Genomic DNA, 21,796 nt, shown 5'->3' on the forward strand with positions numbered 1-21,796 from the left:
ATTTCTTTATATTGCTGCTCAATTTTGTTGTACACTGTGCAATGACAATTATCTTATACAGGGGGACTGTGGAGAGCATCCTGAGCAGCTGCAACATCGCTTGGTTTGGGAATTGCACCGCCTCAGACAGCAAGACTCTACAGCGTATAGTGAGGACAGCTGAGAAGATCATCGGGGTCTCTCTCCCCTCCATCATGGACGTCTACACCACACGTTGTATTCAGTTGGTGAATGCACTGTCTTGTCTGTTTAATTTATCGTATTTATTGTTTCTAGCTTAATTTTTTGTTTGCACACAATGTCTGCATGTTCGCACTTTGTACTCTTTTGTTCCTTGTTGCACCCTGTTGTTCCTGGAGGAATGTAATTTCACTCCACTGTGTACTTGTACATAGATGGAATGACAAAAGCCTCTTGACTCGAAGAAGCACACTGATAGCTCAAATCCATTTTTCTCATTCAATTAATCATTTTCCTATCATGGTCTTTTGTATCTGCTATTCAAAGATGTTTTGATGGACAAATTGATATATACTGATTTGAGTGACTGTTGGTTTGAGACAGAGCTGAATGAAGTATTGAGCTGTCATCACTGATCTTTTGCTAATATGATGGAATTGAGCAATAACTGCAGAGCTTTAAAATGGCTTGTCATAACTCATCTAAATTCAAATAACTTTTCCTTTTTTATTATAAAACAAATCACTTGTGTAGTAGCTTTATCATTTTGATTTTAGACCTTCAAGAGCCTGGACTTTATCAATGTTGCTCTATGCACTTGGATACACAGCAGGTTTTTCTTTATACTCTTCCACAAACGTGTCATTGTATTTCACGAGCACATGCTTCCAGTAGTCTGAGGCCTCTATAGTTCTGTCTGGTGGAATGAGCCAGTCTAGGTAGTAGATGTGGTAGTCTTTATAAGGATGAGGTTGAAAACCTGTTTCATGATTTTGAAATTCCTCTTTGCCATATACAATAAATGTACAAACCTCATCAGAAAGGATATTAGTTGTGACAAATGTATAGCCAACCAGTCTCCTTGGCCAATGCACAGCTGCATGGTGCTGCAGATGATCTTTTCCTTCTGTTTCACATGGTGCTTTGCAGAAAGGACACTGCTTTCCACAATCAAAGATCCTCTTAGAGCTCATTTTGGGGTTTGACAGACACACTGTTCAGCGTTTCAGTGATATCAGATGACTTTGCTATCTCCTCTTCTAGTTGCCACTTCAAATCTTTCAGATACTCTAGGAGATTTTTGGTGAATGGAGTACACAGATTTGTGTTTTGAAAGTGGACCCTATCCACTGTGGGGATGGAGATGACTTTGATGAGAGCTTTGCAAAGATTATGAATTGGTACTGTGGTGCTTTTAGTATCATTGGGCAAAAGACACCCAACATCTCCATACTGAGAAGCTTTCACTGCTTCAACAATCTTTTCAATTATTGAGTCCAGCTTCTTTGTTTTTAATTCATACAGATAAGTGGTTTGAGAAGCACTGAAAGATGTGCTTATATATACGGTCATTGACGTAAGTTGCATAATTCAGAATATATATGACAAATTCTTTGAATTCTTTTTGCAGAAGTTCTTTTAAGATGTTATACTGAAAGTATGAACGTGAAATACATTCAGTTGAGTAACTGCAACTCAAAATTACATCGACTATATCAGTTCCGATGGACTGGTTGATGTGCTCTGTCACTGCTGATTTGAGACACAGCTGGGTGAAGTCTTGAGCTTTTCTCTGACACTGATCTTTGTTTCTGTACGAATCACTCAGACAGATATCAGACAGATAGTCAATCAGAAATCAGACAGATAGTGACTTTTACATGCTTTTAAATGTTTCAGTGGATCTTTGTCAGCAAGGAATCTCCTTTGCATTTCAAGGAATTTCCTAGATGCAATGCCACAAATGTGAAGCATCAGATCAATCTTAATGAGATCTTTAATGAGAAAAGTCTGGTAATCACTTTTGGACTTTGCAGATTCTTCAATCATTCTCCTGCAATTCTGAATGGCAGTGTCTGCAATACTCTGTACCTCTTGTTTTACAATTTTTCTGGCAATCATATTTTTCCAGTGTTTCAGTTTTGGAAGGTGTCTTTTTCCACTGACTTTGAATTTGTCACTAGCATACTCAGTTAAATCTTTAACATTCTCCATGTATTGATTGATTTTGAGGTGTCCAAAACTTGAGCATAATTCCTTTAATATTTCAGAAGGAACGTCCCTCTCTTTCAAGCCTGAAATGTTCACTAAAACTTTATTCCACATGCTCTCAAAGTCAGCCTTCAAATCTTCATCAGACAGTTCATCTCTTCTACCACTGTAATTCTTCAGCAGCTGCAACACTTGGTGCTCTATCATAGTAGCTTGTTTCTTCTGAAGTTCATTCACTTTTGCCACATTAGTTCTCAGCTGAAAAGCAGCATCTAATTTGTTTCTCACTGTGTTTATCATTTCTGTCTGCAGGCTCTGGATGTTTTTTATAAAGTCGATTTTTTACCTCTCCACCAAACTTACATGCTGGTCTTTCCTTTTGTAGTATGTTTTCAATTTTTCATCCATCTCTCTTTTCTGGGAGGCAGTCTCCTTCTGTGCATCTCCATTAAGTCCTTCAATAATCTCTTCCACTTCCTGCAGACTGCTTGATATTTGTATTGTTGCACTTTCAAGCCAGGAGTAGATGTGTCGTTTGAAAGACCACTCCCAGTCTGAAAATTCTTTGCAAAGGCTGTCATAGGCTTGGGCAACCAGGGTGTTTGGGAAGCTGAAAATGAAGTTCTCAAACTTCACTGCCCTCCACATGCTTCTTGTCCATTCCAGGAATTGTGGGATGTTGAAGAACGGTTCATTATTTCTTTCTTCCAGGGAAACTTTTAACATCTTTTTCTTGAAATCAAAAACAACTACACTGTAGCCTGTATTAACAGGTGCCATTGGAGGAGTGCCATACCATAAAGCTGGTATATACCGGTGATTCAGTTCCACGTCATAATCCAAAACATCAGTGAATTTGCTGATACCTGTTTTCTTCTCCATTGTGGCTGCAATCTGTGTCATTTCATTCAGGTGTTCCAGGAGATGCTGTCTCTCTGTCATTAACTTATGTGCTGATACACCAGCAACATTCTGGTGAACAAATTGCTTTTTTTAAGTGATACTTTATTAATGCAACAAATTTCACCTCCGCATTTAACCCATCCATGAAGTGAAACACCACATACACACTAGTGAATACACACACACACACACACTAGGGGGCAGTGAGCACACTTGCCCAGAGTGGTAGGCAGCCCTATCCACGGCACCCGGGGAACAATTGGTGGTGAGGTGTCTTGCTCAAGGACACCTCAGTTGTGTACTGTCGGTGCTGGGTATCGAACCGGCAACCTTCCAGTTACAAGGCCAGTTCCCTAACCTCCAGCCCATGACTGCCCCACAACCGATTTCCTTCATCTGTAAAAAAACATGCACTGCTATATGCAAAATATCTTTCATCTCTGTGAAGTTCTCCATGGCAACATTGATGATGGTTACATCACTAAGGCCAATCACAAATGTGGCTAGTTGATTGTCATGTTCATAACTGTTATCAAGTTGAATGAGATCTGGTGATTTCAAACCCTCTGTATCAATTAAGAGGATATAGTCACATAACAGCTCTGTCCTGAGGTCCTCTGTCTGGCAGTAAGAGCATGTAAGCTCCACGTGTGCACCGACCACTACTAACTGCAAACTGGACTCCAAACATGGTGTTGAGCAGTGTTGATTTGCCTGTGCTTTGAACCCCTAACACTGTCAGTACCAACAGACGACTATTGTGTCCAACCATCCTGTGAAGCTCCATCAGAACAGTATTTTTCTGGAATACTGGATGCATCTCCATCCAGCAGCCTTTCAAGAAGAAACCCTTTCTGCAGGAGTTCAGCAGTTACTGTGGGTAGTTCATCCAGTCCCTGTGAAGTGAAGCCGCATAAATATGTTCCATCTCTCTCAAGTAAAGCTCTAAACCAAGAGAGCTGTCCAGAGGTTGCTGGTCTATTTTGGCCAGGGACTCTTTGTCTTTTCATTGACAGTGTTCTTTAAAAGCATGTCAAAGGGATGATGTGAACAAATGTCCAGCTTGTGCCCCAGCTATTTGAGAAAGAAAGCTCTCTCAATGGAGTCATTAGTTGTCACTGCATTTATAAACTCTGACATTGCTGATATGATCTTGTACTTCCTTTCTGAATAATTTTTTTTTCTTGCTGAAGTTGTGCTTTGTAGTCCTCCAACTTTGTATCTCCTGTTTGTAACCTGCATTGCTGATCTCGTCTTTTCCAGTTTTCACCTTGCAGTGGCAGCTGGTTTTTCTTATAGACAACAACTTCATGAATTCTATTGCCTTTGATAATATTCTGTGCTGCTTCTCTGCTGAGCTGGAGGCTTTGGTGTTTGTGTGTGACTTCACATCTGGATTTGTGTCTCTCTGATAATTCACAACAAAGAGTAGTTTTGCATTCATTTGTTGTGAAAAGACAAACATCTTTTGCTCTTTTTCTTCAAACTTGTCCAGAAACTCAAAAATTGCTTTTCACACTTGAGTAAAGAAAGCATCAGATTTAAAACTCTAGTGCTTGCCTACAAAGCCAAGAATGGAAACTCCCACTGGCTGTCCGTACAGCAGAGTCTCTTGCTGTCTTCAAATGCAGACTGAAGACACATCTCTTTACACAGCACTTAAATGAGCATTGAATTATGGATCGATTGCATTATATCGTGCTGCAATTATATGGTATTTTATTGTATTGCACTGTGTATTGAAGTCTACTGTATTGTATTGTAGTGTATTGCACAGAGTTCTGTGTTCAACTCTGTTCCTTTTCTCTGGGTATTGTGGAAATATTGAAATTGTTTTGCATTATTTATTCTTGTTTAGCATTATTTACTCTCGTGAAGTATAGTAGTATACTGAAATATAGTATACGTGAAATATAGTATACTGAAGATGCTTATAGGGACCAGACGTTGGCAAGTGACGTCATTTACTCAACTACAGCATGTCTCCAAACGCAACACCCGAGTGCCTTTATCGCCATATCAGGTGACTTTAACCATGTCGCTATGACCAAGGCACTACCACACTTCATTCAATATGTGTACTGTCCCACCAGAGAGGAAAGAACACTGGACCTACTGTATGCTAATGTTAAGGATGCATACAGCTGCTCCCCCCTCCCCCCTCTGGGTAGGTCAGACCACAACTTGGTACACCTCAGCTCCTGTTATGTGTCGCTGGTGAAGTGTCAGCCTGTGACCAAGCGGACAGTGAGTAGATGGTCTGGGGAGACTTACAAAGCACTGCAGGATTGCTTTGATGCTACTGATTGGTCTGCTGCATGGAGAGGACATTGACGGGCTCACAGAGTGTATCACGGACAACATTAACTTCTGTGTGGACTCCACTGTCCCAACCAGGACTGTTAAATGTTACCCAAACAACAAGCCGTGGGTAACAAAGGACATTAAGGCTCTTCTCAACAAGAAGAAGAGGGCCTTCAGAGCTGGAGACAGAGTGGAGGTGAGAACGATCCAGAAGGAACTGAAGACAGCTATCAAGGAGGCGAAGGACAAATATAGGAGGAAGCTGGAGTGGAAACTCCAGCAGAACAACATGAGGGAGGTCTGGAATGGAATGAGGACCATCACCAGCTTCAGGTCCAGCAACAACAGAGGACTAGAGGTCAGTGTGGACGCGTCCAACAAGCTAAATCTGTTCTTTAACAGATTTGACACAGCAGACTCTGCCCCCCAGCCTGACTCCTCTGCTGCCTGTCCTCAGCAGACCATTCCACTCACCCCCCCTCCCCCTCCTGATAGCCTGCCCCCCTCTCGTGACAGCCCATCTCACACCTCCATCCCTCCCCCACCCATCACCTCTACAGTGTGTCTCACTGCTGACCAGGTGAGAAGACAACTGAAGAGACTCCACACAAACAAGGCTGCAGGCCCTGATGGGGTTCCACCCAGGGTGCTTAAAGCCTGTGCCACCCAGCTTTGTGGAGTACTTCAACACGTCTTCAACATGAGCCTGAGTCTCCAGAGGGTCCCCATGATGTGGAAGACATCCTGCATTGTTCCTGTTCCAAAGACGCCACGACCCAGTGACGCCAAGGACTACAGGCCAGTGGCACTGATGTCTCATGTCATGAAGACCATGGAGAGGCTCGTCTTGGATCAGCTCCGACCCATAGTCCAGCCTTTTCTAGATCCCCTCCAGTTTGCCTATCAGCCCCACCTGGGATTTGAAGACGCCATCATCTACCTGCTCAACCGTGTATATGCTCATCTGGATAAGCCAGCAAGCTCTGTGAGGGTCATGTTTTTTGACTTCTCCAGTGCATTTAATACCATCTGGCCCACTCTTCTGGGTGATAAGCTAACAGTGATTACATTACATTTTATTACATTACATTACATTACATTTAGCAGACGCTTTTATCCAAAGCGACTTACAAATAATGTGATACAAAGAACAAACATAGTCAGGCTTTAAAGGAGGCCAAAGGGTAATAGCGGGGTAGAGAAGGGAAGGAGGGCAAGAAGGAGATGAGGTTGGTAGTGATTAGATTTGCAAGAGACGATCAGAGTAAGTGCTCCCTGAAGGGCTCTTTCTTCAGGAGTTTCTTAAAAATAGCGAGGGACGCCCCTGCTCTGACAGTGGAAGGTAGCTTGTTCCACCATTGGGGATGCAAGTAGATGCCCCCCTTGTGTCTTGGATTGTTGACTACTTGACTGGCAGACCACAGTATTTACACCTGCAGCACTGTGTGTCGGACAGAGTGGTCAGCAACAGTGGAGTTCCACAAGGAACTGTCCTCTCTCCCTTCTTCTTCACCCTCTACACCACAGACTTCAGCTACTGCACAGAGACTTGCCACCTTCAGAAGTTTTCTGATGACTCTGCAATAGTTGGATATATCAGCAAGGGAGTTGAGGATGAGTACAGGGCGACGGTGAAGGACTTTGTCGCATGGTGCGAGCGGAACCACCTGACATTGACAAAGGAACTGGTGGTGGACCTGAGGAGGTACAAGGCACCGGTGACCCCTGTGTCCATCAGGGGGGTTAGTGTGGACACGGTGGATGATACAAATATCTGGGTGTATATATTGACAATAAACTGGACTGGGCTAAGAACACTGACGCCCTCTACAGGAAGGGCCAAAGTCATCTCTATTTTCTGAGGCGCTCCCACCCACTCTACGACACGTTGATGAGACACAGGAGCTCATTCAGTGCTAGACTCATCGTACCAAAATGCACCACAGAGCGCCACAGGAAGTCATTCTTACCTGTGGCCATCAAACTCTATAACTCCTCCCTCAGTGTGTGATTCACAAAACTCAATACCAAACTGTTCATATGTGCATTAACAACAATTGTGTGTGCAATAACTCAGAGGGACACTAAATTTAAATAATTTAAATAGTTTAACTGCTTTATACCAGATGTTTCATATTTATTATCACGATCACCGCCACTTTACTGTATTCATAAGTACTTAAATCTCATGTACATACTGCAAATTTCTCTATATTTATTCTTTTATATAAATGGCTGCAACTGTAACAACTGCAATTTCCCCTTGGGATCAATAAAGGAATCTGAATCTGAATCTGAATTAGAGTAGGCCAGTTTCGCTCATGTGTGTACGTGCACAGCTGCACGTAGGGTCCTCATGTAACCTTTTGCTCTATAACATTTTGCTCTAAAAGTTTCTAAAAATATGTTCTGCATCTGTACAGGAAAAAGACCGGAGGGAAGTGAGAGAGACAATCACACCGACACCATGGCATGCGGATGTCTAAATTAAGGCTAGTCAGAGGCACAGGAAGGTGACAACAAAGGCAAAGTTAGAAAGATAACAACTCCATGGGGGGTAGAGAGCATTAAGAGCAAAACTGTTGCGGCTCAGGCTTGGTTGTCCTCCGACGCACATGGGAGGGGGTTTTGATTATAAAATGTATTTCTGCACACCCAGACTTGGACCTTCTCTGGCAGACTTAGTGAATGTCAGACGAGGCTCCCAGAGCTCTGCTAATAAAGCGGCTGAAACTTCAACTTTACTGCATGTAGTCTGTTTTCTTGATCCTTATGATCAGATCCAACGAACAAGCGAGTGCTGTCAAGAGAGGGATAGTAGAGCACACTCAACAGTATCCACAGTGACTTTTTGTTTCTAGCAGTACCAGAGCTCAGGACTGTCTTTCTCTAGCCTATTGGTAACTAGCAAAGATACTTTCTCTAGATAGACAAAGCTCTTCTTGTAAGTTCCTCTGGATAAGAGCGTCTGCTAAATGCTGTAAATGTAATTTTGAAAAGTTTGGACTCCTTTCCAGTTTTGAAGTCTCAGAACTTAATTAACTCATTAGATCTTAATTAACTAGTTAGGACTAGTTGGGCAGGTCAGGAACTGTCGTTAGGCATTGTCAGCTGATAGTAATTCCAGAGCATAATTCATTCTCTAAGTCTTCAACTGACCAACACTCAACAACTAAGGGCTTCTCTAAGCAGCTGGCAGAGGTTCTGAAAATTATAGCTTGCAATGGCCATTGATTGTTTGAAATGTCATAAAAAAATAGCAATGAATGTGACTGAAATATACTATATTATTATACAAAAGTATTTACTCTCTGTGCAGGCCAGTCAAGTTCTTTCACACCAAACTCGCTCATCCATGTCTTTATGGATCTTGCTTTGTGCATTGATGTGCAGTCATGTTGGAACAGGAAAGGGTCATCCCAAAACTGTTCCCACAAAGTTGGGAGTATGAAATTGTCCAAAATGTCTTGATCTGCTGAAGCATTAAGAGTTTATTTCACTGGAACTAAGGGGCCAAGCCCAACTCCTGAAAAACAACCCCACACCATAATCCCAACTCAACCAAACTTTACACTTGGCACGATGCAGTCAGGCAAGTACCACTCTCCTGGCAACCGCCAAACCACAGAGTCATCCATCCACCCCTGTGTCATTTTACGTGGCCTACCACTTTATGGCTGAGTTGCTGTCATTCCCAATTGCTTCCACTGTGATATAACACCACTCACAGTTGACAGTGGAATATTTAGTTTTGAGGAAATTTCACAACTGGACTTGTTGCACAGGCGACCTTCTATCACGGTCAGGAGTTCCTGAGACTGACCCATTCTTTCACTAATGTTTGTAGAAGCAGTCTGCATGTCTAGGTGCTTGGTTTTATACACTTGTGGCCATGGAAATGATTGAAACACCTGGATTTAATGATTTGGATGGGTGAGTGAATACTTTTGGTAATATAGTGTAGCTCATTGCTCTGTTTTAACCTACTAATCATAAAGGGTATCCACATACATTTGGCCATATAGTGTATTACTATGAACTCACCTTTGCTGTAGAAACTTTGACACTTGGTCTTGTACTAGAAACAGTATTCAAAAAGTATTTAATTACAACCATGTTTTCATGTAAAAACAGATGCAAATCAATAAACTTTATATTTAACTGAAAATATAACAAAGACATGTTGAAAGTGAGACATTTTACTGTTTACATTTATCTGATGTAAATTGTTCAATTTCCGAGAGCACTTCTTTATTTTAAGAATATTGTATAGTTTCAAAAAACAAATGGGGCAACGTTAAATGTACCTGTAAAGAATATTTTAAATAAAACCAAAGAAATTTGCATCTTTCAGGGAAAGAACTGCAAAGAGGAAACACCAAAGATCACAGTTTCAGAACTGCACCACTTAGTTGAAACTTGGGATTTCTGATTTCAAAATGTACTGACCATATATAAACAGAAGCTATTTGGAAGTTCCACAAAAGAAGGCTTTCCAAAGGACAAGCCAGAAAATGCAGCACCTGAACTTTGCATAATGTCATTGTTATAAATGTAGTTGTGTGACAAAGTCAGATGAGACTTTTTGATTATGCACACCACGATCATGTTTGGTGAAAAAATTTCCTCTACAGTGAAAAGCACCTGACACTCACTGTCAAATATGATAGTGTATCACTGATTTTTGGGGATGGTTTACTGCTAACAGTTCAGAAGCTGTTGTGAAAATCAGTGCTGTAATTAATTCCTCTAAATATCAGGAGAATTTAGCCCAAAATCCAAGTCTGCTTCTGCCAGAAAGCTGCAACCTGGCAGTGGGTGAACCTTTCAGCAAGATAATGACCCAAAACAAACATCAAAATATACAGAAATGGTTGGAGTTGGAAAATCAGAGTCAAACTTTTGCAATAACCCTCTTTGTCTCTAGATCTGAAACCTCAAGACCACAAGAACATCAAGTAAAAAATGAAAGGGTGGTCCAAGTGTTCTTCAACCTTGTTCAGCATTATAGAAAGCAACTCAGTTCTGTTATTCTTAGCAAGGGAGTCTGCACTGAATATTCATAATGGGGTGCCAATATTTTTGAAACCTATGTTGTCAAAAAAATGTTTAAGCCATGAAAAGAGATAAGACAAGATAATCCTTTATTAGTCCCACAGCGGGGAAATTCACAGTATTACAGCAGCAGCAGAGTAACAGGAGTAAGACTCTCAGTAATAGATTGGGAAACTGTATAAACCTTATCAACATTATAAATAATCAAAATTAAAGCTAAATCTCTAGACTATTTACAGGAAAATAAGGATAATAATAAAATAAAATAAAATAAGAGTTGCATAGGAATCTGTATTGCAAAAATGTTCGCATTCTGTATGTGTGTATATTGTATGTCAAATCAAATCAAATCAAATCAGATTTATTGTCACATCACAAGAGTACAGGAGTACAGGTGAGTGAAAAACTTGGGTGCAAGTTCCCACTGAATGCAGCGACAGTATTTACAACATGGAGTAGAATGGTGAGAGAAAATAGTAATAATAATAATAATAATAATAATAATAATAATAAGTAGAAGAAGAAGAGAAAGAAAAAAAAAAAATATATATATATATATATATATATATATATATATATATATATATATATAAATATACAATAAACTAACTTAAACAATATACACAGACATACATTATATACATAATCTTATTGCACTGAATGTGAGGTAAAAAGTCATAAAATATAGATACTGCAATGCTGTGTACATGGTAGAGAATGAGTCCGAATGTGCAGTGTAAAGTAAAGTAAGTGAAGTGCAGGGTAAAGTGCAGAGTGCATTGAGTTCGTATGGGGTGGCAGTGGGGTGGGTAGGGCAGAACACTGTTCTACTGTCTGTTCCACAGTCTGGTCGCCTGGGGGAAGAAGCTGTCTCGGAACCGGTTAGTTCTGGTCTTCAAGCTTCTAAGCCTCCTTCCACTCGGCAGTTGTGAAAACAGGCAGTGACTTGGGTGGGAGGGGTCCTTCATAATCCTTCTGGATTTCCTCAGGCAGCGGCTGGTGTATAAATCCAGAAGGTTTGGGAGCTGAACTCCGGTGATGTATTGTGTGTGGTCTACTGGGAGCAGTGCTGGTTGTACAGTCTCACAGCAGCAGGAAGGAAACACCTGCGATAGCGCTCCTTCACACACTTGGGGTGAAGGAGCCGGTCACTGAAGGAACTGCCCAGTGCTGCTAGAGTCTCACGCATGGGGTGGGAGTCGTTCTCCAGCATGGATGCTAGCTTGTTCAGCATCCTCCTTTCTCCCACCGCCTGCACTGGGTCTAGAGAAGTCCCTACGACCGAGCCAGCCCTCCTGATCAGTTTGTCCAGTTTTTTCCTGTCTGTAGTGGAGATGCTGCCGCCCCAGCAGACCACTCCATAGAGGATGGCTGATGCCACCACTGTGTCAAAAAAGGTCCTCAGGAGTAGCCCCTGCACTCCAAACGACCTCAGTCTCCTGAGCAGGTAGAGTCTGCTCTGTCCTTTCCTGTAAAGTGCAGCAGTGTTGTCTGACCAGTCCAGTTTATAGTTAAACTGCTAATAATTAAGATTAAAGCAAAACCTCATTGAGGCACAAAACCCTTATGGGGCATAATGCTACTGCATTGCCAACACATTTAGCTAACTGCAATCGTTGAATGCTATGGCTAAATGCTGATTGAGTTGATGGAAATATCATATCAGCATACCTGTATGCCTAAAACCATCTATTTGTTTGCTAGAATTAGTCATTTATTAGCAAGTAAAGCATTCATGATCTGAGGACATTCAAAAAAAAAAATCTGAATGCTGTTTTACGCTACTTTGAGAAAATTAGGCCTTTTCTAGTAATTAAAACAATTTAGGTGTTAGTGATTTTTAGAACATTAATAAAAATGTGTATATATAAAATGTGTATATATAAAATAATCCTTTATATCATAATAATCCATTTATACTGCATAAAACAGTAAACTATATGAAATTAAAACAAATTCATAGCACAGATAAAATACGCTTGATATTGTAAAAGTATAGCTCATACTTTCATCATCTTCTGTCAAGAAGGCCATATTTCTTCATTATCAGGTCCAGTCAATGTTATAGCACTTCACATATATCTGTAATAACAAGTATAACATAACTGAGAATAAATCTATTTCAACTGATTTTTAAGCATTTAATTAACTTTCATTGACTGTTGAGATCAAATGAGAGCTAGAAACATCTTCAGAGAGCAGAAGCAAACAACAGAAATGAACAATAAATCTGATAATGTCATCATTCTTTACTATTCTGGAACAGAAGCCCTAATTTGATATACCTGTTTCAATCAAGCCAATGATCTATGACTATGTACCTGCAAGGATTATTAGCAGATATATTAACAGATTGTAACAGATATATCAAATTAGGCTTCTGTTCCAGAATAGTTAAGAAGGATCAAATGGGATTGGTGTAATCCCTGCCTTTTTTTCTTAGCCCTCTGCCATTGTGGTCAGTCTTTTAGTTGTATAGTGTGGTTTCCCCAAAATAGAAAGATAACTTCAAACATCCTATTAGTAGAGCTAAGATTTAAAAATTGGGACAAAAATAACACCTCTGGTAAGTTACCCACCTATTTCTGGTCCTTTCCTACAATATATAGTTTTGTTTGGCCAAGATACACATGTGCAGTGTATGTAGTCATAAACTGCATGTAGGTGTAATAAATGTAAAAGTTTAAGAACTATCTCAAAACTCCAATAAAATTAAGCTTTCATTTAGAATTTTGTCAAATATTTAACTGAAATAATTAGCTGAAAAGTTTAGATCAGTATAAATTACTTTTGCATTTTTAGCTATATACGTACTATTAAACCCAATGATGGGTTGCCTTGGTAACATGACACAAAAACTAAATCTGTCAGAAATAGGCATTATCTAGCAGTGGAACTCAAGATACTTATAAAGTGAAGATGTCTTTATGAAACATTGCTATATAATGAAATACTTAGCTCACAAATGTTGCCTGACTGGCTAAATGCAGTGCAAAAGTCTGCTGAACTTTTATACAGAATGGTGTATGAGCCACATTTAAGTGTTTTGATATTTTGTTCATATTTGTCTTCTTTGTTGGCTTTGTGAGAGTGCGCCCTCTGTAGGTGATGGGTGCCACCCTATAAATTTGTGAATGAGATGCGTGACTGGGAGGAAGGCAGAGCGGCAATACTATCATTGACCTCAGTTGGTACTCATTAGGCATACCCCATTTCTGCTTGTTGTAAGGCTGCTGCCATTGGGGCCTGCTAGCCAAAACAACCTTGCTCTACCCTGGGCTTGCCTAACAGTTATTAATGCGATATTTATGGGCTTCATGCTACCATTGCATATTTAATTTTGTGGTTCTATTTATTTATAATAAATTTCCGGTGACATTCTGCATCAAACACTCTCTTTGGATTTCTTGGAAAGCAACTGCGAAACACTGAATCTGGCTTCTTCTGTGTGGTAAAGACAATTGGAAACTGGAAACAAGGGGTTACAGGACAAACTCAAACCATTACAAATGGCAAAACACGTCTTGTTGCACTGCTGGGATCCTCTCCTATGAAAATAATAGGATGCAGCAAGTTTGCAAGAGGACATGAACCGTAAGGCCACAGAACATTTTGGTATTTGTCATAAAATTACATTGCCACATGTTGCTGGATTGCTTTGGGTGTGTTTGTGGGCTGAGATCGATGTGAGTGAGAAACTCCTTCAAACGTGAAGGTTTTGAAAAATACAGGCTGTTCTTTTTGATACAGTGAAGCCAAAAGATGTTTCAACCAGACCAGTCGCTGTGCTACTATATCTTTAGAGCTTGACTGTATGTGAACTGAACTATTAGTTTCTTCTCCATCCTGTTTAAAACTAATGTGAGTGAAGCCCTGCCCACACCATCTTTTACTGGCTGATGCATGTGTCAGTGTGTCAAAGTATAACAACTTTTTGAATGGACGACATAATTCATATTTTTAAAGCACTTTCTTGATAAAATGTCCACGGCCATGTTCTATTGACATGTTCTATATATCAAAATGTGATAAGAGAGAATTATGAAACAGTTCAAAAGGACATTTCTCAATGTAAGATTGCAAAGAATGCAGGTCTTTCACCATTTAGCTTAGCCTGGAGGCAGAATTCAGTGTTGCAGTAGCTGTTTAAGTTTATTTTTTAACACGAAAGACAAAACAAAACAAAACAAAATCTATGCTGCCCAGTGTCAGCGGCTTAAGATAGACTTTTCAGTCCTTCTCTTCTCTCTAGCTTTTCGGCTCTTCAGTCTTTCATCGCTGTCGCTGCTCCTGCGGAACAGTGCTGCCCCTTAGGCGGTGGAGCTTGGGACTGTCTTCCGCTTTCGTGCCTCTCGTGGCCATCATCGGGGCCCAGGTGACGGGCACAAGCCAAAGAAACATATGCATAACAACATATAAACAGTTGACACAGCAGAGACAGAGATACACAGCAAGACCAGCAGATGAAAAACAGAGTGTCTAGGCTTGTAGGATTTAAGAAGATGAGAGAGATAGTGGAGCAAGATTATTGAGGGTTTTTTAAGTAAGAAGAAGAATCTAAAACTGCATATGTTAGTTTATTAAAAGCCAATGGAGGGTTTGGAGAACGTGTAATGTGGTGATGTGACAGGGTGTAAATGAAGAGACAAACCATCTGGAGTTTACAAAGTGATGAGGAGCTAATGCCTGCAAGGCATGCCTGAAGAGCAGAATCCGACAACGACAACCACAGACTTGAGCAGCTGAAGTTGGGCAAAACTGGGCAAAAATTCAACGTGAAAACCAGAGCCGGTATGAGGAGCCTGGCCGCTTCCTCTTCCCCAGCTATATAAACAGGACCACTAAACAGCAGAGGGCGCCAAACGGGTTAGGGGCAGCAGAGGGCGGGCTTTACTGCTAGAGCGTGATGATTGATTGGCGAGCGGAGCAGCTCATTGGCTGTTCGCTCACCGACTTCATGGACCTACAGAAGGCGCCGTTTAAAAGCTCTTAAAAACATAACCGGAAGACATTGCAGAGTGGTAATTCTCATATCTACAAGTTCTCTGGTGCAAACCCGGAATAATTAGTATCCACCGTTCCCAAACGATGAAAGGTGATGAGCAGTAGATTTGTTCGGTAACATGTACGTGTTTGGATCTCCGCTTGTGGCGCTACAGGGGCTTGCAGAGTTTTAGTCAGGTCAGGCACCGAGTAAGAACGCCTACCGAAGGACCCCAGGCCCACGTGTGTTCCTGGCTCCTCGTAGCGATGGCGGACCTTCAGATGAAGCTTCTTCGGAAGAAAATTCAGAAAAGAAACGAAAAGAATAAAGAACGCAAACTACGACAGAAACAGCGAGAAGAAGAAGAAGAAAACGGTAAAGTTTATCTCATCATTTTAGAGAGCTCGTTAACTCACTCCGAGCCTCACACCGCATGTTTGGGAGTGAGTCGGGAAGCGTGTTAAACAGCGCAGCTCACGCTTCGATGTGTTTCGAGTTCATTAACTTTGGCTTTGCTCCGGTGACACTGTTATTGATAGTGGTATTAGCTGGATGACCATCGCTGTAGTAGCTGCATACTGTACTGCCACATCGGTTATTGAGACCGTCTGTGAAATTGGTGAATTCCGCTAACGTTACTTCACGGTGCTCTTATAGGCGGTTAAATTGCCCACACAGATACTGTATGATCATAAAATAGAAGTATCAACAGAATATGACTCGTATAGCACATGAGCCTGAAGTTACCATTCTCAATGCAAAACGCCAGACAGATGAGCTAAAGCTCCTCAGCATGGGGCTGTAGAGCAATGGAACAGTGTTCTCTGGAGCATGATCTAGGATCCAGAATCAAAGGATGGGTTGAAGTGGCGCTTGTGATCCAGAACTAAACATCCATGCTTGACCACACTAGTTACTGCTCATGTGTCTGAATACCGTCAGATCCTCACAGCAAGATAAATGGCAGCTAGATGTTCAAGTGTAAGTAGAGTAGAATCTGTTATTGCGGTAATAAACTGTTATTGCAACTCCACAGTTAATACTCATGACATCAGAAGAAACGTTGAATGAGTAGGTGCTATACACAGTGTAGTTCAGTAAAATGTTTAGAATGAATTTCTTTTGGTGTTTATGTAAGTTAGGCCTAGCACTTGGAAAGAAAAGAGAAACGACTGGTGTGACTAGCAGGGTAAGGGTTCAGTATTTATGGGTGTTTGTAAGTCACTGATCGACACTGTCAACTTTATGTAATGTTATGTCTGATAGAGTCCAAAATCTTTGAAGAATGCAGTGCTGAGGCGGGTGAAGAGGCCGCAGTACCAGACACACAGCAGGACGAGCCTCAGTTACATCAGAAGGGTCTGTCCAATGAAGCGGACAGCATTACAGAGAACAGCTGCAAGAAGAAGAAGAAAAAGAAAAGAAAACTGAGTGAAGCTGATGCCACCACCACAAGTGAGTTTTAAATAATGTCTCTTAATATAGCATTCAGGTACATAGCTGGAGCATTAGGAATTGCTTTTGCCTTGAAGTAGTAGGGCAATCTAAGATCTTTAGTTCATGGTCTTGTTATTGGTGCTTGAAATTGACACTTTCTTTCCTAGATGTGAAAAAATCCAAACAGGGGAGTTGTGAAGGTGAGGGAGATGAGACGATTGAGCCCTCAGAGGCAGAAGACAAGCATTTGAGTGAGTTGAGAGAAGTGGAATGTGAGGATGGAGTAGATGAAGAGGAGGGTGATGAGAAAGATGGCGAGGAAGATGATGGGCCAGCACTTCCATCAGGACTAACAGGTGAGCTGAAAAGTGAATACTGATGATTCTTGATTTAAGCCAGAGTGTAGTGGTGGGCTTTGTGACTAATCAGTATCTGTCTATTTGGCATAAATGGTCTGATATAGCATTTTCCTAATGTCTCTCTGGTTTCTCTTAGGGGCATTCGAGGACCAGTCATTTGCATCGCTGGCAGAGCTTGTGAGTGAGAATACACTGAAGGGTGTAAAGGAGATGGGCTTTGAGTTCATGACTGAGATCCAGCACAAAAGCATACGCCCTCTACTGGAGGGGAGGTAAGACAGCACCAGGATTATGGTATTCAGAGAATCCCTTCATCTGTCTGTGGGTCTAATGAGATGTAATTTGGTAAAAGAAAATTGGCTTTGTCTCAAAGATATGCTGTTTCTCTCTCTACAGAGATGTGCTGGCAGCTGCTAAAACAGGCAGTGGGAAAACTTTAGCTTTCCTCATTCCGGCCATAGAGCTCATTTACAAACTCAAGTTTATGCCCAGAAATGGTGAGTCCACGCACAGTGATTTAGGACTAGGGTCAGCTCAAGTACTCTTAGGAATGCTTCTGAAATACACAAGTATTCATAAAGTAGCTTTTTTTTATTGTTGTTTTATTTTATTGTTAATAGTAGTATAAGGTGTTGAAATAAGAGCCTCAGCTAGTATGTGTTTCAGCATTTTTTAAATGTCTGTGACATCAGTGATCAATGAAATAGTCTGAGGATGAAGTGAATTAATTGGTTTAAATAGTGTATAAGTTTATCTGTCATTTCTAACATTTCTTCCTCTGGCAGGAACTGGAGTGCTCATTTTGTCCCCAACACGTGAGCTGGCCATGCAAACTTACGGAGTACTGAAGGAGCTAATGACCCATCACGTGCACACATATGGCCTTATTATGGGTGGCAGCAACCGCTCTGCCGAAGCACAGAAACTTGGTAATGGAGTCAACATCTTGGTGGCCACACCTGGAAGGCTGCTTGACCATTTGCAGGTTAGAGCACACATGCACATCACATAACACACAACTTTCTATTGTAAATCTGAATGAGAGTCAAATTATGTCTAGCATGATCCCATGTGTGGTTTAGCATTGATGCTTAAGGTTGTCACTGTGATTCTGTGTTTAGCTGCTGGCATTTAAAGAAAACATTCTCTGCCTCATAGTGGGACAAGACCAACGATAGCATGCAGCTTTTGAAGCATCATGGATATATCACTGACTAGAATGGATGATTATCAGAGCAGAGCTTTAGCAGTGTTTATTCTTTATTATAAGGTGGAAAAAAGACAAGAGGGTCCTCTTTAATCTTTTTGTTGCATTCGTCATTCATGTCAAACTCTCAATGGAATGTTCCGCTGAGCACAGCTGAAATTTTCTAACTAGCTGATTTAGATGTGATAAATGCGCAGACATCTAAGGTACTGCTGTGACCCTCCAGGTCTGGAGTCTGACTCACCTGGCATTCATTATAACATTTTAACTCTGCTCATGTGTTTCTTTTTCTCTGTCTGGGCAGAACACACCTGGTTTTATGTATAAGAACCTGCAGTGTTTGATTATTGATGAAGCAGACAGGATTCTGGAGGTTGGCTTTGAAGAAGAACTAAAACAGATCATAAAACTGCTGCCAAGTAAGTTTGCTACATTTTGATAGTTGACTCTGCTTGTGAGAACATTGTCACTCAGTGATGAAGGTTTGAAGGCTTATTGTGAACTTTTGTCATTTCAGAGAAGAGGCAGACCATGTTGTTCTCAGCTACACAGACCAGGAAGGTGGAGGATTTGGCACGGATCTCCCTGAAAAAAGAACCACTGTATGTGGGAGTGGATGACAACAAAGAAACGGCCACTGTGGACGGACTGGAACAGGTAAACAGCTTTTTCAGAAGGCGAGTGATTCAGGATGGACATTGAGTTGTAAGCCTGTATCTTTTTTTTTGTGGTGACCTGTGTGTATTTTGACTCAGGGTTATGTAGTGTGCCCATCTGAGAAGCGCTTCCTGCTGCTCTTCACATTTCTAAAGAAGAATCGCAAGAAGAAGTTGATGGTGTTTTTCTCCTCCTGCATGTCTGTGAAGTTTCACTATGAGCTGCTTAACTACATCGACTTACCCGTAATGGCCATCCATGTGAGTCACCCCGTAGAGTTTGTGCACACACCCCACTCAGAGGCTGGGCACAACAACCTTTGCCCTGCTCACAAGCTTTTTTAGGTTGTTCCAGGGTTTATTTTATTGTTTTACATAGACCTTTTTTTACATAGACGATTGTCAGTTATTGGTTATGATTAATAAAATTGATATGACCATACTAATGATACTATATAATTATCAACTGATTGTGTGTCCTCTAATCACATCACTCTGGGTGTATGATGGGAATTGCAGTGTGAAAACAAGTCTTTTGGCTTTACAGGGCAAGCAGAAGCAGACAAAGAGAACCACCACATTTTTCCAGTTCTGTAATGCAGACTCTGGCATCCTGCTCTGCACTGATGTTGCTGCCAGAGGGCTCGACATTCCAGAGGTGGACTGGATCGTCCAGTATGACCCACCCGATGACCCAAAGGTAATGCAGTGATGGACTTTTAGTTGAGGCTTTTTCTAACCTGTGATGACCTATACGTTGTTTGTAAGAATGATTTCAGTTCATGTAAGATAATGTTTTGTATTTTGTCTTGTTTCAGGAATATATCCACCGTGTGGGCAGAACTGCTCGAGGTATTGATGGTAGAGGACACGCTCTTCTCATCCTCAGGCCTGAAGAGCTTGGCTTCCTGCGTTATCTCAAACAGGCCAAGGTACCACAAACCTTTAGAGCTGCTGTACTGCTCTGCTGTTAACTTATGTTAAAATATTAGAACAAAACTTTTTATTGTCTCTTGAAGAGAGAGCATATGCATAGATTCCTTACATACTGTTCCATACTGCTTTTTTCATTTAAGGTACCATTGAGTGAGTTTGAATTCTCCTGGAGCAAGATCTCAGATATTCAGTCACAGGTGAGACTCCAGACACATGCTTTCCAAAAAGATGAAAAAGCATCTACCACACTGAAATGCAGTTCTTGTGCATTGCTTGGAGTAACTGAAGGTGGACGACCATACTATTGTTATTCTCTACTCTTTTGTCTCTTAGCTGGAGAAGCTGATTGAGAAGAACTACTACCTGCATAAATCAGCTCAGGAAGCGTACAAGTCCTACGTGAGAGCGTACGATTCTCACTCCCTCAAACAGATCTACAACGTACAGACGCTGAATCTTCCCCAGGTGGCGCTGTCATTTGGCTTCAAAGTACCACCCTATGTTGACCTCAGTATCCTTTCAGAATTTTCTTCTTTGAACGTGTGGTTCCGTCCTCCAGAACATCCTCACTCTCTTTGAGTCCCTTACATGTACTTAGGTATTTGTAAATGATAATACTTAGACTCTTTTCCCTGGAAATATGCTTATGTTCCACTTTATTTATATTGAGTCAAAGACTTTCTTTGGATGACTTAATTTGTTTATGCGGATTTGGCACTTTGCTACTTCACTTTGGAACACTAGCATTTTATTTTAGACCAAAAAGGCTGCCAAAAATTTGATAAATTAATCTGAAATTTTCTTCCAGGTTAACGAAAGATCCATTTAAAACTACACTTGTTTTTAACAGTGACTTGTCTGTGGTGTTCCTTAACTGGCATCCTCCCAGATGTGCACAGCAGTAAAGGTGCAAAGCTGCAGAAGAGAGGAGGTGGTGGAGGCTTTGGCTACCAGAAATCCAAAAATGTGCACAAGGCCAAGATCTTCAAGCATGTCAACAAAGGAAAAGGGGACCACAGACAGTTCTCACGCTGAGCCTGCAATATTTTTTCCCTATAATTTTTTACTAGCTTTTTTTTTCTGTCCTTATTACTTCACCATGGATGGATGGACAATACTTTTTTTCCCCATAATGTGGCTGTTTTATGAAACATCAGGTTGTTACTTAGAATAAGTATTCACAGAAGCTCGAACTTTGGGCTGTTTTCATTCCCTGTCTCTATGTTGGGGAAATCCCTAATCTGCTTGTTCATATGGAATCCATTGTACATTGTTTTGTCCTGCCCTCTTTATATTACTGGACTATTGATATATTAAAGAAATAATCATGAACCCTTGCCTGACTTAAATTCTGCAGGCTACTTTTTATTGTTTAAATATGTGATGGAAGATGGAATATTCTGCTAACTGAATGCTTAAAGTGGCACTATAATTATTTTTGCTAAAACTGGAAGAAATCAGTTTTCAGAAATCAGAAGAAACCATGTTCTTTTGCATGTTGTGTACCTATTACCACCATAGAGGCCTCCAAATCCTAGTGTTGCTTTAAGCCATTTATTCTAAAGCAGGGGTGTCAATCAACCACTAAAGGGATCATATTAAAAGAATATCTCAGCAAATCCGTAGGGCCAGCTGTGTATTCATTTAATTTACTTAGCATTATGCCATGACCTGATTAGACCACTGTTCATTCAAAATATGGCAAAACTACATACACGGAAAGAAAAGATGCCTGGTGTCAAATGGCCTAATTCTAAATTTAAAAATAGCCTATTTTTTATTT

At 40.9% G+C, this 21,796-nt stretch overlaps 1 protein-coding gene and 1 pseudogene across 1 annotated transcript; one reads left to right on the forward strand and one right to left on the reverse strand.

The window, feature by feature from the left end:
* Positions 1-770: 770 nt before the first annotated feature.
* Positions 771-4,387, reverse strand: LOC108424246 (annotated as a pseudogene).
* An 11,057-nt stretch (positions 4,388-15,444) lies between these two features.
* On the forward strand, positions 15,445-21,362 carry ddx18 (DEAD (Asp-Glu-Ala-Asp) box polypeptide 18). Its single transcript, XM_017692223.2, has 14 exons — positions 15,445-15,793; positions 16,685-16,873; positions 17,023-17,211; positions 17,351-17,486; positions 17,611-17,711; positions 18,000-18,199; positions 18,726-18,840; positions 18,939-19,078; positions 19,177-19,338; positions 19,625-19,777; positions 19,896-20,009; positions 20,154-20,210; positions 20,347-20,524; positions 20,903-21,362. The coding sequence occupies exons 1-14, from the start codon at positions 15,685-15,687 to the stop codon at positions 21,046-21,048; spliced, it is 1,989 nt and encodes a 662-aa protein (XP_017547712.1). The 5' UTR covers positions 15,445-15,684; the 3' UTR covers positions 21,049-21,362.
* The last annotated feature ends 434 nt before the right edge of the window (positions 21,363-21,796 follow it).

Source organism: Pygocentrus nattereri, chromosome 6, assembly GCF_015220715.1.
Source record: "Pygocentrus nattereri isolate fPygNat1 chromosome 6, fPygNat1.pri, whole genome shotgun sequence".
NCBI lineage: Eukaryota > Metazoa > Chordata > Actinopteri > Characiformes > Serrasalmidae > Pygocentrus > Pygocentrus nattereri.

Excerpts from the sequence above, each read along its gene's own strand:
- ddx18 (XM_017692223.2), top strand. The coding sequence starts at position 15,685 with ATGGCGGACCTTCAGATGAAGCTTCTTCGGAAGAAAATTCAGAAAAGA. Across the intron at positions 19,079-19,176 it reads CTGTGGACGGACTGGAACAG|GGTTATGTAGTGTGCCCATC; the intron begins GTAAACAGCTTT and ends ATTTTGACTCAG. Across the intron at positions 20,211-20,346 it reads TCTCAGATATTCAGTCACAG|CTGGAGAAGCTGATTGAGAA; the intron begins GTGAGACTCCAG and ends TTTGTCTCTTAG.